The sequence below is a fragment of the Mus musculus genome, chromosome 11 (genome assembly GCF_000001635.26).
Source record: "Mus musculus strain C57BL/6J chromosome 11, GRCm38.p6 C57BL/6J".
Taxonomy (NCBI): Eukaryota; Metazoa; Chordata; class Mammalia; order Rodentia; family Muridae; genus Mus; species Mus musculus.
In genome coordinates this window covers 95119866-95135580 of record NC_000077.6, presented here as the reverse complement: position 1 = coordinate 95135580, position 15715 = coordinate 95119866, and the positions used below count along the sequence as shown (strand labels likewise).

Genomic DNA, 15715 nt, shown 5'->3' with positions numbered 1-15715 from the left:
GTAGTGATTGCTGGGTGAACTGAGCAAGTTATATAGTCTCTGAGACTCGCATGATTTCCTCTTGGCTAGGGACTGGTGCTGTGGCTACCACTTCCCCTCAAGGCTAAAGTTTTCTGAGGCAGAAGACCTCAGAGTCTCCCATTAGCCTGACAGCTCTCTCCAGGAACACCACTCTGCTTCCATGAATCAGACTAGATGCAGTCTACAGCTTTGGGCAACCCTGGAGTTGGCTGGCACTGAGCCACTGAGCCAGGTTTGGCCAGCCCAGAAAGGGGAAAGGAGTAGACCCCACAAAGGAAGGATCGCAGGCTTTCTGATTGTCACCTCCTCGTGGGTGCTGATCCTCAACTTCGCTGACTCCTGGACGGAGAGATTAGGTCACTTGCAGGGGACAATGCCCCTCTGCAGATTCCACGTCAGACATGTTCCCACCTGGACTGGTTCCCTCTCAAGAGCTCAGCTGAGACCTTAGGAAGACACTTGTCTTGTTCACTGTCCAGAAGGAGACTGGCCCCCATTGCCAAGCCTATGACTAAAACCCAAGGCAATTAGGTCAAGTGAGTTACCTGGTCTCTTTCTTTGTCCTGCTTTTACTCAAGGGAGCCAAGATGGTTTACATGCCCCCACCATATTGAAGTTGCCAGAGATCAGACTGGGGTGGGCTCCTGGCTCAGAAGCTCAGTCTCCACCTAGTCACCCCACCCCCACCAACTCTGATATTTCTACTCCCTTTATAAGGAGGGGCTGAGCCGGGCAGTGGTGGCACAGGCCTTTAATCCCAGCACTTGGGAGGCAGAGGCAGGCGGATTTCTGAGTTTAAGGCCAGTCTGGTCTACAGAGTGAGTTCCAGGACAGCCAGGACTACACAGAGAAACCCTGTCTTGAAAAACCAAAAAAAAAAAAAAAAAAAAAAGAGGGGCTGATCACAACGGGATGGGCAGCTACGATCCTCATCTCTCCCCTTCCCACTAGCAAGGCCTACACAGCCGCTGGTCCACTCCTCGCTTGGTCTCTGCAAGCTGGGGCCTGCTGTAGACTACTCCTCCCTGCCCTGGAGCTGTAGGGAATTCTTTGCTCTAACACATCCTCGGGGGAAGCCAGGCTGCACGAGGCTGGGCTTCTGACATGCCTCTGCCTTGCCCCTGTCACATTCCCTGAGCCCAGGGGGATCAGCTGGACCCACCAATGCAGAGCCTTCTACCCCTGTGACCGTAGACCTTTGTCTCACCTCCTGGAGGCTCGTGGCTCCCTCTCTAAGCTTGGAATGCTGCCTTCAGACTCAGATCTGGACCCTTCCAGCCTTGGGCAACTCCATCTGAAAAGTAAGAAGCAACCCCCCCCTTGCACTGCTCTGAAGACAGACGCCATCGTTTGGTCCTCTGGACTATGGATAGATAGTCAGCCTAGAGACTGGGCAGTTTATCCCTCTGGGTCTTCTATTTCCTCACCTCTGCATGTGTGCTAATGAGGAAACTGCGGCACCCAGGGGTCAGGGGTTCAGCTCAGTTGGTAGAGCATTTGCTTAATATGAACAAATGAATCCCCGGTTCCATCCTGAGCACTGCAGAAGCCAAGTGCACCCCTCCAAGCATGCTGGAAGCAGAGGTCAGTGGGTCACAAGTTCAACGTTACTCTTAGCTGTACTCTGAAAATCAGAAGCCCAATGTAATCCTTAGCTAAAATGTGAGTTTGGGGCCAGCCTGGACTACGGGAGAGCCTGTCTCAAAACAACAACAAAAAAGTATTGTCTAAAGGCCTTTGGAGGAGGGAGAACGCACCGTGGGTAAGCTGTGAATTACAGAAGCAATGGTGGAAGATACAGTGGCTTGCCCATCAGCCTGGCACACGACTTTGGCACCGGGATGTCTGTCCTTCTCTGCTGCTCCCTTCTGCTCACCACCGTGGGGTCCTACAGGACTGCCACAGCTTGGTTTCTGTTGTCCTGCAGAGGGCAGGGTTTATGGGCTCTGACAGGTGCATCAGCAAGAGAAGCCCAGGCAGGAACTCAAGGCAGAACTGGAGGCAGGAAGGGAGGTAGAGACTATTGTTTATGGGCTTCCTCTCTGTGGCTTGCTCAGCTTGCTCTCTTAGACAACCGGAACCACCTGCCCAGGGGGCGGGGCTCTCCCATGTCAATCATAAATCAAGAAAACGCCACACAGACATACCCGCAGGCCAATCTGATGGGGACGATTTCTCACTTGAGGTGGCTCTCTCTTCCCAGGTGACTCTAGTCTGTGACAAAAACTAACCAGTGCAAAGATACACTTCTACCCTGGGGATCCCAAAACATAAAAAACTACTTTCCCAGCCGGGCAGTGGTGATGCACGGCTCGAATTGCAGCACTTGAACTGAAGCAGAGGCAGGCAGGTGGAGCTCTGAGTTCAAGGCCAGCCAAGGCTACACATAGAAACCCTGTCTCACAACCACCACCACCAATAACAAAACCTCCACGAAACTGGGATGGTGGGGTGACTTGGTGTGTAAGAGTACCTGCTATCACCCAACCTGACAACCTGAGTTCAAAGAGAAGCGACTCCTAAAAGTTGACCTCTGATCTCACCTTTGTTCTCTTACTCCTCCCCCACCCCCACCCTGCCCGTGTGAAAGCACAAACATGAATAAATGAATAAATTTAATAAAGATGTTTTTGAAAAAGCTCCACAGAGTGCCGTGTTATAGCAACTACCGTTAGAATCTCACCCAAGGCCTCCTGTGTCTCCACCCTTCTCAGCTTCGGAGCCTGCTCTAAGCATGCATCTCTATGGGGGCCCACTGTGGGCAGAGCCCTGGTGTGGGCTCCCTCAGATTTCCAGCAGCACGGGTGGGCAACTGTGGGTGTGAACTGCTTTGTGATGAGGGGAGACAGTTACAGAGGAAGCAGCTAAAGTGAAGGTCCTACTGTGCTTCCAGGCCAGTCCAGTGGGTCTTACGAGGGTGGCTTCCAAGGAGTAAGGCCCCGCCTGGATATTTATTTATTTATTTATTTATAATTATTTTGTTTTGGGGCAGAGTCTTCATGCATAGTCCAGGCTACCCTCAAACTTACAACCTTCCTACATCCTCCTCCTGAGTGCTGAGAGTACAGACACGTGCCACCATGTCGTCGGCCTGACTTCTTCATTCACAGAACAACTCCAAACCTCTAACCCCAGAACACTTCCATGGTGGCGGGGAACCACAGCTCTTTCTTCGGTATTTGATAGACACCAAACAATTCTGAGAATTCTACGGCATTGAACACAAGCACATGTGCACACTCACACACTAGCACACATCCATGCATGTGCACACATGTACGCGCACACACAAACACACACACACACACACACACACACACACACTTCCCAGGAATAAGAGACTCACTGTGGTGGCTAAATACAGGACATATATAAGACCTCAGTAAGGGTCTCTGGTATTTCCATCTAAGAAGGGAAATGTAAAACCTCAGCTACTGTCAGGGTACAGGCCTGCCTCCTCCTCTCATCCCATCTGCTGGTCCTAGGCTATAAGCCCTGTTCTAAGTGACTATCTCGTAACTATAGCTAAAGCACGGTTGACTTACATCAGGACCAGTAAAAGATCTTCACCATAGAAGGAGGAATTCTTTTTTTAAATTTTTACTGTGTGAATGTGTGTTCACGAGCGTGAGTATGCTACAGCTTTTGGTAGTTGGTTCTGTCTGTCTCTCTTGCTTCTGTTGTTCGACATATTCCAGGTTAACCGGCTTAGGACCTTCTGAAATTCTGGGGCTCTTCTGTCTCTGCCTCCCATTTCTCTGTCGAAGTGTCTTGACAGATTTGCACCACAACATCAGGCTCTTGTTTCGTTTTTGTTTTTCTCCAGACAATATTTCTCTGCGTAGCTTTGGCTGTCTTGGATCTCAGGCTGTAGACCAGGCTGGCCTTGAACTCATGCCGATCCTCCTGCTGGAATCAAAGACACCACCACCACCCAGCTTTTATTTATTTTATTTGTTTATTTATTTATTTATTTATTTTAACATTGGTTGGTTTCAGGAATCAAACTCATTTCCTTGTGCAGTCAGCACTTGATCCACCAAGTCATTTCACCAGCCACAGAAAGAGGAATTCTACCGGAGACCACCTCCCACAGACAAGGAAGGCCCGCCCACCTTCGAACATCCAACTGAGGGTCCTAAGACCTCCCTGGGTCAGCAGTGTCCGAATTGCCCGTAGTTGACTAAAGGGAAAAGTGGTAGCAGTCTGCCGGGCTCTCATCCTGGTGACAAGCTTTGTAGCAAGCCGTTCACATGTGCGAGCTATATCCCACTTCATCTCCTCAGCAGCTCTCTGAGAGGCATGATTGGCTGCGTTTTATAGCAGAGTGAAAGTCGAGTTCAGAGAGGGCAGGTGGCTGACCTGGGGTTACACAGCCTCAGCTATCTCACCTATAAGATGGAATCATAATGGCACTGGCCTCGCCAGTTGGTTATCAGGATTCACTAAGACGGGACTCAGGAAAGCCCTTGGCGCAGAAGCTGTGTGCCTGGCACATAGTAGGTCCTCAGCAGGTATCTTGCCACCCTAGAACTTTGGAGAAGTTTCTTCTGCTCCCTTCCACCCAGCCTGCCTTCCTGCTCCCTCGGGCCTCCGCACTCCTCCAGCTGCCCCTGCCCCCTGGACTGAGGACGCCCCACCCTTCCCCGTGTCTCCCATTGGTGATTCCTGAGCTCAGGGTACAACTGACTGGCCCCAGGGGTGGGTGTGGGACTGTGCCACACGCGTCGCATGACGTGGCTGGGTGCCCTCGGTGTGGCGCACAGGGAAGCTTGTGCTGTTGCTGTTTGCCAGGTGCGAGGTGAACTGCCTGAGGTGGGGTGGGGGTGGGGGACGCCCCTCCCTCATGCAGCTGATCCTCCAGGGTGTGGAGCCTCCAGCTTACTCAGCAAACACTTCCAGCCCTGAACTAATTTGTCCTGGGAGACAACCCAGGAATTTGGGCCCACAGGCCCTGCCTGTTGGTTCTCCTTCTCAGGCTGCCCCCTCCCCGAATGCTCCCCAGCACCTCCTCACCTTGAGCAGAGAGCAGCCCCTTCCTGAATGCCTCCTGAATCTCTGAGCATCCTAGACTCTCCTGGGACTCAGCACATCATGCCCCCCCCCCAAGTTCCCAGGTGTTTTCTGAAACACTCCAGCTTTCTGGGTGATTGACAGTTCTGGCAGTCACTTCCTGCTCTCTAGGGGAACTCTTAGTTTGGTCAGGGGTTGAGCATCCATGATGGGCAGTCTATCCAGAGGTAGCCTGGTACAGGTAGAGAGGCCCCAGCCCTCAGCCTTCTCTGCCTCTCATTTTCTGTGTGACCTCAGGTAAGTGGCATGGTCTCTCTGTGCCAACTTCCTGATGATTAAAGGACAGCAGTCTAGAGAGGACGCAGTCAGTCTTTTCCTCAGTTTCACAGGACAGTGACCATAAGCTGGGACTCCCTCCTGTCATCCCCCTAACCCCTCAATAGCTTGCCTGGCTGGAGACGGTCCTCACTCCCTCAGCTAATTACTGCGAGTGAACTGTGTGCAGGGTCCCACGAGCCCTCGGGCTCTTTTTGTCCTCATGTCCACGATGTTCACAGAGCATCCCGATATTCCAGCTGGGGTATGGCGAGGAACCCAAGACCCTGCCCAGGTGTCTACCCACTGGAGTTCTTTCCCCTGCCCAGTCTCTAAGGATGTGTACAAGACACATCCCCAGTCCCTCTCCTTCCAGGGTGAGAAAAACCACAGCGAAGCGTGGGCATACGCTCTGAACTGGGACGGGGTTCTGGAGGCACCGTGCTGGCTCTGGAACGGAGCAAGAAGAGGCAGAAGAGGCCTAGACAGAATTGCTGACTTGGTGTGAGGAACATGTCTGAGAGACAAAGGAGAAAGCCTGATGGGGCGCAGAGGTAGAAATTCAGGGAGCACCTCCTTGGAAAAGCTTGCCCTGGCTTCCTTTACTTCCTGACCCACACACTTCCCACAGCTTCCCACTTTCTCCTCCTGCTCCTCTCCCCCCACAGCGGTGCTCCCCAAACCTACTGCCCTCCTCCTCAGGGCCTAGGAAACTCATCTCCAAGCACTTTTTGGCTTTTGAGCCTACCGGTCCCAGGCTGTTGGGTGCTGTAAACAGCTTATTACAGTGATTAACGCTGCAATTAAAGCTGGAAAAACAGAGGCCATGTGCTGGCTGCTGGTCCCCCGCACCCCTCCCTCAGCCCCAACACACCAGTGTCTTCTCCCCTTCCCCTCTGATCCTCTCTGGGCTTAGTTGATCCATCCAGGGCCCTCATGGAGTGGCTCAATAGTAAGAATCCTTGCTCCACGACGCAGAGCAGCCCCATTTCATTCACTGGGTGCCAGTCTGTGTGGGGGCTTTGCAGGAGCGGGGAGTGAGTTGTATTGGTGGTAGGCTGCCACAGGGATGGCATATGGAGGCGGAATTGGAGGGCTCTCTAAGGTCTCCCAGAACCTAGGACCACCACCACCACCACCCCCCCCCCACACGGGGACGGGATTATGACAATCCTTCTCATCCACTTCCCTAAGAGTTGTCTCCTCTATCCAGAGTGACAGGGTTTTTCTTCTCTAAGCTCAAAGTGTCAGGGCAAGCATTGGCCCACCAGAGAGGCTAGAAACAGCCAGTAATGAGCTCAACATCCAGGAAGGACCCAAGGATCTTCTAACTCTGGTCCTTCCCTCCTCAGCATCAGCCTGACAGATGTCAGGATGCCGCCCGCCCTCTGCTTCTCTCATATGCTTTTCTCCTTTCCATCCCACCGGGGAGGCACTGCAGGTGTGTAGGGGGTCCTAGGGGGTACTGCTCAAGCCCATGTCTTTGCTGGGCACGCGTCTATCTATCATTCAAGACGTTGTTCGAATAACCCACCCTCTACTGCAGCCTTTCAAGACGTCCTTCCCCTCTTCTGCCCCAGCTTCCCCAGCTCCATCTGCTTCTGGTCCTGGCGGTCTCAGCTCAGAGTCCACAGTGCCTCCACAGGCTGTGGCCATCTGTGCCTGCTGTTCAGCTCAGGAGACAGAGGCCGACCTTCTTAAAGGCACGCAGAGTTGATGGCTCAGCCAGTGTGCCAATGCGGAGATGACCAGTCAGCCGATGCTAAGCACACAGTTAGGTCCAAGGCTGAAGGGAGAGCATGGTAAAGAGCTGGCTCACCAGCAGCCAAGCGTTGGGTACCTTGTTAGCATTTTATTCCAACCATCCCACTGCATCTACCCACAGCTCTGTTGGTTGGTAGGATCAGCCCTCTATTACAGGTGGGGAGGAGACCTAAGTTCAGAAAGGTTAAGTGACTTGGCCAAGGTCACACAGCCAGTAAAGTCAGGAAGGCTGGATCCAGAGTGAGTGGACATTCTGACCGGTGTTAAGCTTTTTGTAGGACTTGCCCAGAGGAAGTCTTGGCTCTCTCTCTCCTCAGACCTCTCCTGGGAAGAAGCCTGCTACAGGGCCTATCACGTGAGCTGGGCGGCTGAAGCCGCAGTGACTCCTTTTCTGACTGACCCTGCCTGTGCTTTACCTTTGACCTGGAACAGAAAGTCTAACAAGAGTCTCCATCTTCTTCCATCTTCTTGGAGACGGAGGTTCAAACCTGAGCTCTCTGTCTTGGATTTGCTGTGTGACCCCCAACAGTCCCTCAGACCCCCAACAGACCCCCAATAGTCCCTATAGCCTCAACTTTTCTTTGTTTGTTTCTGGTTTTTCTGAGACATGGCTTCTCTGTATAGCCCTGGCTGTCTTAGAGCTCACTTTGTAAACCAGGCTGGTTTCGAACTCACAGAGATACCAGTCTCTGCCTCCTGAGTGCTGATATTAAAGGCGTGCGCCATCACCTGGCTTTTTTTCTCCCTCCTTTCCCTCTCCCCCTTTTTTGTTTTTGTTCTTGTTTGCTTGTGTGTTTAGGGCAGGTTTTTACTGTGTAGCCTAGGATAGCTGTGAATTTATTTTGTAGCTCAGACTGGCCTTGAATTTAGTCCAGACTGACCCTAAATTCTCATAAATAAATAAATAAATAAATAAATAAATAAATAAATAAATAAATAAATAAAAATTAGCCAACCTCTTGTTATAGCTTTCAGATTGCTGGAAATTACAGATCTGAACCTTCCTCCTTCTTCTGTCTTTCTCTTCCTTCCTTCCTTCCTTCCTTCCTTTCTCTTTCTTTCTTTCCTTTTTTTCTTTTTCTTCTTTTTCTTTTTTCTTTTTTTTTTGTGTGAGCTAGGGAATCTAAGGCCTCACGTATGCTAAGCATAAACTCTATGGCAGCTGGAGCCTCAGTTTTCTCATCTGAAAAATGGGCACTATCACACTCACCTGCCAAGCTTTCATTCACTAGTAATTTACCAAATGCCACCTGTTATATAATATTAAAACTTGGAAAGCAGTGACCTTCAGGCAGAAGGGGGTTCCTTAGCCTGCCCCTTCTCTGAAGATCTTCAGGAGACAACATGTGTAGTTGAGCAGCACCTGGAGGAAGGTGGGCTCTATAGTCCCATCTTGGCATGCTGCCAGGCCCCTCCCCCAAGCTCTTGTCCGCAGGGGCCCCTCATCAGGGTGGGTGAAGGGCAAGCTGACCCCAGGCCTAGAGGTGGGCCCGGAGGTGAGGAGAGGAGGAAGGGGAGGTCAGGGGTGGGGCTGACCCCGAGGGAGGTCACCTGGGCAGTTAATCCAGCCTGACAGAGCAAGGATGAGCTGGGAGGAATTAGGCCCTTACAACACCCTTTCATCCGTCACCGCCTGCCTGCTCGCCCAGCCTCCCTCCTTCCTTCCCCTCTCTGCCCTTTTCTCCTCTCTCCCTCCCTTTGCTGGCAGCCCAGCCCTAATAAAATGCAGTGTCTCCAGCGAGTCTGCCCGGCTGCCGCCTCGCTGCTCCTGCCTGCACGCAGCCCTCAAACCAAAAGCTCAGGGCAGCCCCGCCTGGCAGCTGCCAGCTTAACCCTTGCCAGCCCGAGCCGGGGAGCATGGGCGTGGCCTGCTCCCCCCAACCTCTCTGGCTGGCTTACAGGGTGGGTGAGGCCTTCCGCCAAGAGATGACGACCAGGGTGGGGGCTGAGGGCTTGTCCTGACGACCTGGCTTCTGTGTGTCGAGTTCTGGGAGCCAGGCTCATCCTGTCTTATCTTTAATGTGTCTCAGCCATATATCCTCCCCTTCTCCCCCACCCATCTCCATCAGACAGGACAACACTAAGACCTGACTGGAGGTTCCAGGCTGAGCTGGGTCACAGTGGCTGCTGAGTGTTGTCAGTGGTTTTGTAAACAAAGATGCTTCTGAGCACGTTTGTGTGTGTGTGTGTGTGTGTGTGTGTGTGTGTGTGTGTGTGTGTGTCTTACGATGGGGAAACCTGGTGTATTCTTGCACTTGTGTAGCAGAGGTCTCTTTTTGGTTTCTTGCTACATTAGTGTGATATTCTCAGGTGTCTGTGTGTAAGGTGTGTCATTTTCCTCAACGGGTGACAATTTTCTTCAAGAGGGTCTGCACATATATGTGACAAGAGATGTCACTGTCTGTCTCTGTCTGACAGAAGGTGCATAATGCGGTTGTGTATCAATGCCATCTCCTGGAAAACACACACACACACACACACACACATACACTCACACACTTGTCCTCTCAGAAACTTTGGAGTCAGGATCTGGAAGAAGGGGTCAGCACTTCTAGCACTGCACTTCCAGACAGTCTGTGACAGCATCTAGAAGATTCTGAGTCAGGGCCACACCCTTCCCCAGAAGGCAAACACAGACCCCCTCCCCCTATCCCACTGCTTCCCAAGCCCGGCCTGAGGTCCCACCAGCTATAGGAACAGTTCCTCCTGTCTGCTCGTCCCATCCTCTCCCAAGCTGACATGGATAGATGGGTGCACGAGGGGCTGGGAGTGCCTGGGCGTAGAGGCAGGGGGTTCTCCCCTCATGTGCAAGCATGCCTGTCGTTGTGTGAGCTCAAGATCAAAGAGCAGCCCCGAGGTGACCTGGCAGCTGCAGTGGTGGTGGCAGAGGACAGCTGGCTGACAGAGAACGCCAAGCCACCAAGCAGAGTGGAGCCAGGGAGGCCCTGGTTGGGAGCCTCCCACCCAGGCCTGCTCACAGTGTGGGCAGCCACAGGGTCAGGAGCACCTGCCCCCTCCCTCCCAACCCAGCATCCCAACAGTGGTTTCTACCCTGACCTTGTCTTTCTCAGTAGCCCCTAGAAGCTCAGAGGTCTCTTCCACTAACACCTCGCCCCAAACTCCAGGCCTCCCTTCAAGAGCTGTCTGCCGCTAGTTCAAAGAGTACTGTGGTTATTTTCTTCTTCTTCTTTTTTTTTAATTTTTATTAACATTATATATAAAGACTGGTCCAGTAAGAAAGCAGAAATGAGAAGGCTGGGGAGGGGTGGGAGCTGGCTTCAGTCCTGTCCCTTTGGGGTGGGACTCGGAGACCCACCACGTCTGTCTCTTCTTACTCCTTCACTTCCCACGAAACCCAAATCCAGCAGGAGCCCACATCCCTCTTTCGACTTGCAACACAGGGAGATTGGTCCAGGAGGAACAGGGTCACATAAATAGGAAACCACAAGGGAGGGGACCTGCTTCTCTTGGTTGCTCTTAAAAAAAAAAAAAAAAAAGAAACAACAACAACAAAAAAAAACCATACTATATATATATAACTACAGTCTGTCACCTCTCCTTTCTTCGATGTTTTACCACATCAGGGGGCAGAAGAAAGTTAGCTTTGGGGGATGCCTGGGCCAGGGAGAGGCACTGGTACCAGCCGTCCAAGCTGACAGCCTTACCCCTAAGGCACTGAGTTCTAGGCCTCCTCTTGTCTCCTGGATCCTCACTTGAATCCTGCAGCAGAACGGACAACCTGTTTCCAAAGCTGCCACGAAGGGGGTGTCTGAGTGGGGGGTGTCTTGCCTGGTCTATCTCTGTAGAGAGTTGGGGTTTGAGCCCGTCCCCCAAGACTGCAAACTTACTGGGAGAAAAACAAAACAAAACAAAACGAAGGGGTGAGCAGGGTCAGGGCAGAGCAGAGCTGCCCGCCCAGAGAGGAGTGGATTTGGTCCTAACTGTTAACAATGCCCATTGTCGTCCTAGGTTTCAACAGCTTTTAAAACCAGACTTGTGCAAAGTCCTGTACATGGAAGGAGAAACAGGTCCTTGGAAAAGGACATGGGCAATCCTTTTCCCCAGGGAAGGGGCGGAGGGATGGCTCCTTTAAGTCTTCCCTTGGAAGCCCTGGATATCAAAGGTTCCCTCATTTGGGGGAGTTTTCTTTGGTTTGGACCCTCAAATCCTAATGAGGGCTGGAGAACAGTGGGGACTAGGTCAGCCCCCCCCCATCTTGAGGATCAGCCATGATGTAATGTCCAATGTCTTTTAAAGAGTGGCTCAAGAATGTATAGTTGCCCCTTGGTGCTTTAGGTCTGGCTGTGCTGGAATCCGTGGCGCCTGGTGCCCCAGCACAGGTGGACCTGCAAACACTCTGGCTCCCATTTTGGAGGTCTCTACTGTGTTTGAAAAGCTGGAAAGCGATGAGCCATCTAGAGGCAATCCGGGTTCCTGGAGCAGAGAGCATGTGCTGTCCCCACTGGGGTAGAACTCCTCGCCGTCTGGAGGGCACCCCAGTCTAAGCAAGGGGAGGGAGATTGGGGGGCATCCTCGGTCCATGCATTTGTCATCTGGAGGTTGTTGGGTCCCTGGAAGAAGGGACAAGGGAGAGGGAAGGGAGTCTTTCCCCCTGTGCCCCTCAATGATTCCTGAGTGTCGCTAGGACAGGGCACCTTCTGCCTGGTCCTGGAGGGGGTCCTTCGTGGAGGGGCGCAGGCCAGGTGGGTACTCAGTACACAGCCCCAGGGTTAGGCGGGGGCCCAGGGGAGGCATGGTGCAGGGTAGCCGGCTGAGGAGGCTGCTGCTGTAAGTGGGGTCCACTGAGGTTCTGTGTGTGGTACCAGGAGTTGGTGGGGTCGTCCAGGTAGTTGGGGGAGGCACTGTATGGGAGCGGTGGGGGCAGCGGATTGCGGGCAGGGGCTGGCGTGGAATGGGAAGATGTGTCCCAGAGTGCTGGTGACGGCGGTGAGTTGCAGGCCATGGAGTCACTGTTGTTGGGGCTGTGTTCCAGCGGCACCTCCCCATTCTTATAGAGCTTTTTGAACTTGGAGCGGCGGTTCTGGAACCAGATTTTCACCTGGACAGAAGAAGAAAGGAGCAGCCCCGTCAGCCTCTCAGCATGCCTAAAGGAGACCCCATGGGGAGCCCAGCCTGGACAAGGCAAAGCATTACCCAGCCTCCTGAGGGGAAAAACGAGGCAAAACCCCAGGGCCCTCACACCCAAGCTAGCATCTTTCTTTCCAGTTGGGAAAAAACTCTGTGGCTTAGAATATTCTACTGCCACTGCTGAAGTGCGACCTTACGCCGGTTACTTAACCTCTCTGGCCTCACCTTCCTCTCACTGCAAAATGAAGGCCATGCTAACACCATCATTTGTCTCAAAGGGTCAATATTGGGCTCAAGAAAGTTAAGACACAAGACAACTTAAACGGTCTGTTATACAGCAAGCGCTCAATCAAAGGCGTCCTAAGTGGGAACCGGGCAGTTTGTGATATTTTGCCCACGTTAGAGGCCCTTAGCCAAAGTTCACCGATACACTGGGATAAACACACACCCACACAGGTATCTCTTTCCTCGGCAACATACCCACTCAGCCTCACACAGCCGCCAGACAGTAAAGCTATAAACGCATGCAGATAACACCCAGATAAACACCCACGACATAAACACTCAGGCATGGAGGGGCTCCTAGACTCTGGCTGGGTATGAAGGGTGACCTAGGAACTCAGGGGCAGGTGAACCACAATTCCAGAGTCCCTAAATTTCCCGTGGGGTATCTCCCCCTCCCCTGCTTCTCTCCACTCCATGACTGGTACAAACAATGATTCAGCGCCTCACCAGGTGACCCAGATTCCCGATGGACCAGGCCCCACACAGCCCAGCCACAACCAAAGCCAGCCTGTCAACACCTGTAGGGAGCTCAGCACCCGACATTCCTCCCCAAGAGCAGCAAGGCTGCTTGGGGTTTAGGGACAGGTAAGAGGGTGGAGATGGACTCCCACTTTCTGATTTCTACATCCTTTTAGTGGAGAACCTATCCACTTGGCTACTGGCAAAGGCATTTGGGTGGGAAGCAGGATCATGATGTTTCTATACAAGCATACTTTGTGTGTGTGTTCACACACGCGTGCGTTGTCTAGTGTCTCATCACAGATACTGGCCTTCTGTTTGCAAAATGACCCTTAAAGGACCTCATTCCTTATGTGAATATTCCCTGGAATGTCACATGCATGCCCCACACGTACATACTTAGTCTGGGAGAGAGACAACAGGATCTCCTATGTCCTAAACGTTGCTAAGGGTCTTGGGAGCTGGGAGTTCTGGGGTACAGGGGAGGGCATCTCTCTGTGACACGCCATACACAGTTGCAAAAGTTCACAAAGATGCACACTGCACCCTTCTATGCTCCCTACTGTAACCCTTTCTCTGAAAGCTGAGACTCAAGTCACTGGAAGGGCAGGCAAGAGTTCCTGCAGCGAGCTGCCGGGCAGGGGCAGGGCAAAGGGGTGCTTCATGGGCCAGCCAGGCTCAGGGGTACCTAGGGAATCCCAGATCCCTCCTGAGACCCTGGAGCGTTCAGTACCAACCTGTGTTTGTGTGAGGCCCAGCTGTGCAGCTAGCTCGGCGCGCTCAGGCAAGGCCAGATACTGGGCTTTCTGGAAACGGCGCTGCAGGGCAGCCAGCTGATAGCTGGAGTAGATCGTTCGCGGCTTTCGGACCTTTTTGGGCTTGCCGTTCACCATGCGAACCTCGGCTTCCGGCTCCTCTTTCACCGACACTGTAGGGGAAAAACACCAGTTTAGTCTCAGCCTGCGACCACCGCGTTCTCCAAGATTTCCCACCGTCGGACGCCGCACCCTCCGGCCCACTGATCTCCCCGGGACTTCTTGGAGGAGCGTAGTGCCGCCCGCGCCCGGGGAGGAACCGCAGCGACCCAGCCGGACCGGCGGCCGCCCACGACGCGGCGCTCCCAGCTCGGCACCCGGGGCCTCGGAGCGCCGACTCCGGCGCCAGCAACCGACTGGGCGAGGACCGCGCGGCTCGCTCACGACGCCTTCCCGGCTCAGCCACTCTTCTCTGGTGACCCACCTAGCCGCGGTGGCGTCTCCCACTTCTTGTCCCCCCTCCTCCCCATCTCCTTTTAATACGCTTTCTAGTTCAGGATCATTTGTTTCAGGAAAAAATTTGCAAGGACAGTACAAGCGTTTTCTCTGTCTCTTTTCCCTTTCTCTCTGTTTTCTTTTTCTTCCTTCCCTCTTCTTTCCTCCTTTTTCTTTCTTTCCTCCCCGCCCTTTCTTCATTTCCTCTGTTGCTTTCTGCTGTGCGCTTTATCTTACCGCCCCCCCCACATTTCTTTCTCGCCGTCCCCACTTCTCTCTCCGCATCTCTACTTCCCAGTCTCTCCTCCATTTCTGGGACTTCTTTGGGTCTTTCTCCACAAGCCTTTCACTACTCCGGGTTTCCCCTGACGGCATCCAAAAGAAGGGCCCTGGAACCTCCAGTCCTCGCTGACTCCCCTCCAGCTCTCGGCGACCGTCTTTCGTCTCCGGCTCAAGTGCCAGCGGGATGGCAGCATTGAAGGCCCCCATGATCACTCAGAAGGAGCTCCCGGTGGCTCCAGCTGCCCTGGAATCTCCAAGAGACCGCGGCGCACAGTGCGCGCCTCTTCGGAGTGTCGTTCACCCCTCTGGAGGTCATCTAACCCGGTCTCCTCTAATCTCCAACGCTTCCATTTCTTAACCTCGAGTTTCCCTAGATTTCAGCTCCTATTCCCAGACTTCCTCTTGCTTGGGAACCTTAGAGTCCCTCGCACCCTCTCCACAACCCGGGCATCCTCACCTGGGTCCTGGGCAGGCAAAGGCTGCTCCCGGTACGCTCCGTACTGCCTATAGGATCCCCCGTAGGTATATTCCGACTTGGGCGAGTAAGCGCCGGTGCCTGCGAGCCCATTGAGATTGAACTGGTGGTGGTAGGTGTAGGGGTTCACCGTCTGGCCGTAGGGCTGGCCCGAGTAGTAGTCATGCTGAGGAGCGCTGTAATAGCCCAGGTCAGTGACTGTAGATTCGGGCAGGGTGGGCGAGTCCTTGGAGCCCGCATGGCAGCTGAGCGAGCTGGAGATGTCGGTGAGGATGCTGCTGAGCTTGCGATCGAAGGAGCCGCTCATGCTGGCGAGCGCCGCAACACCCCGGGCCTCCTCCGAGGAGCGCCGAACGGGCGGAGGAGCCCAGGTGGGGGTGTGTGTCCAGAGGGCGAGGGCAGGACGCGGTCGCGTCTGGGGGAGGGGGTGGCCGAGGGGCGCTTAGACCATCGCCGGCTGTCGGTCAGTCGCTGCGTGCCTCTCTCCGCGTCCCAAGCCACAGTCAAATGCTGCCAGCTCCGCCCGGCCAGCCGGTTATAGACTCAATGTTGGAGTCGCCGAGGGAGGCTCCTGCGCGCTGATTGGCTGCAAGTCTTGCCTTCGAGGCAAAACACGCTCGCGCTTTCTCACTGGCTCCCCCAACCCTCTCAACCCTCTTTGTTGTTACCCCTAATACACACACACACACACACACACACACACACACACACACACACACTCCCCCCAGCGCCACTGTGTTCCTCCTATGCTCTACCTCCGATA

At 53.6% G+C, this 15715-nt stretch overlaps 1 protein-coding gene across 1 annotated transcript; it reads right to left on the bottom strand.

Annotated features, from left to right (window-relative positions):
- Nucleotides 1–10284: 10284 nt before the first annotated feature.
- Dlx3 (distal-less homeobox 3) lies at nt 10285–15464 on the bottom strand. Its single transcript, NM_010055.4, has 3 exons — nt 14935–15464; nt 13683–13873; nt 10285–12172 (listed from the first exon to the last, which is right to left on the bottom strand). Exons 1-3 carry the CDS (start codon nt 15257–15259, stop codon nt 11825–11827), a joined length of 864 nt encoding a protein of 287 aa, NP_034185.1. The 5' UTR covers nt 15260–15464; the 3' UTR covers nt 10285–11824.
- Nucleotides 15465–15715: the final 251 nt, after the last annotated feature.

Excerpts from the sequence above, each read along its gene's own strand:
- Dlx3 (NM_010055.4), bottom strand. The coding sequence starts at position 15,259 with ATGAGCGGCTCCTTCGATCGCAAGCTCAGCAGCATCCTCACCGACATC. Across the intron at positions 13,874-14,934 it reads TTTGCCTGCCCAGGACCCAG|TGTCGGTGAAAGAGGAGCCG; the intron begins GTGAGGATGCCC and ends TTTCCCCTACAG. Across the intron at positions 12,173-13,682 it reads TGGGCCTCACACAAACACAG|GTGAAAATCTGGTTCCAGAA; the intron begins GTTGGTACTGAA and ends TCTTCTGTCCAG.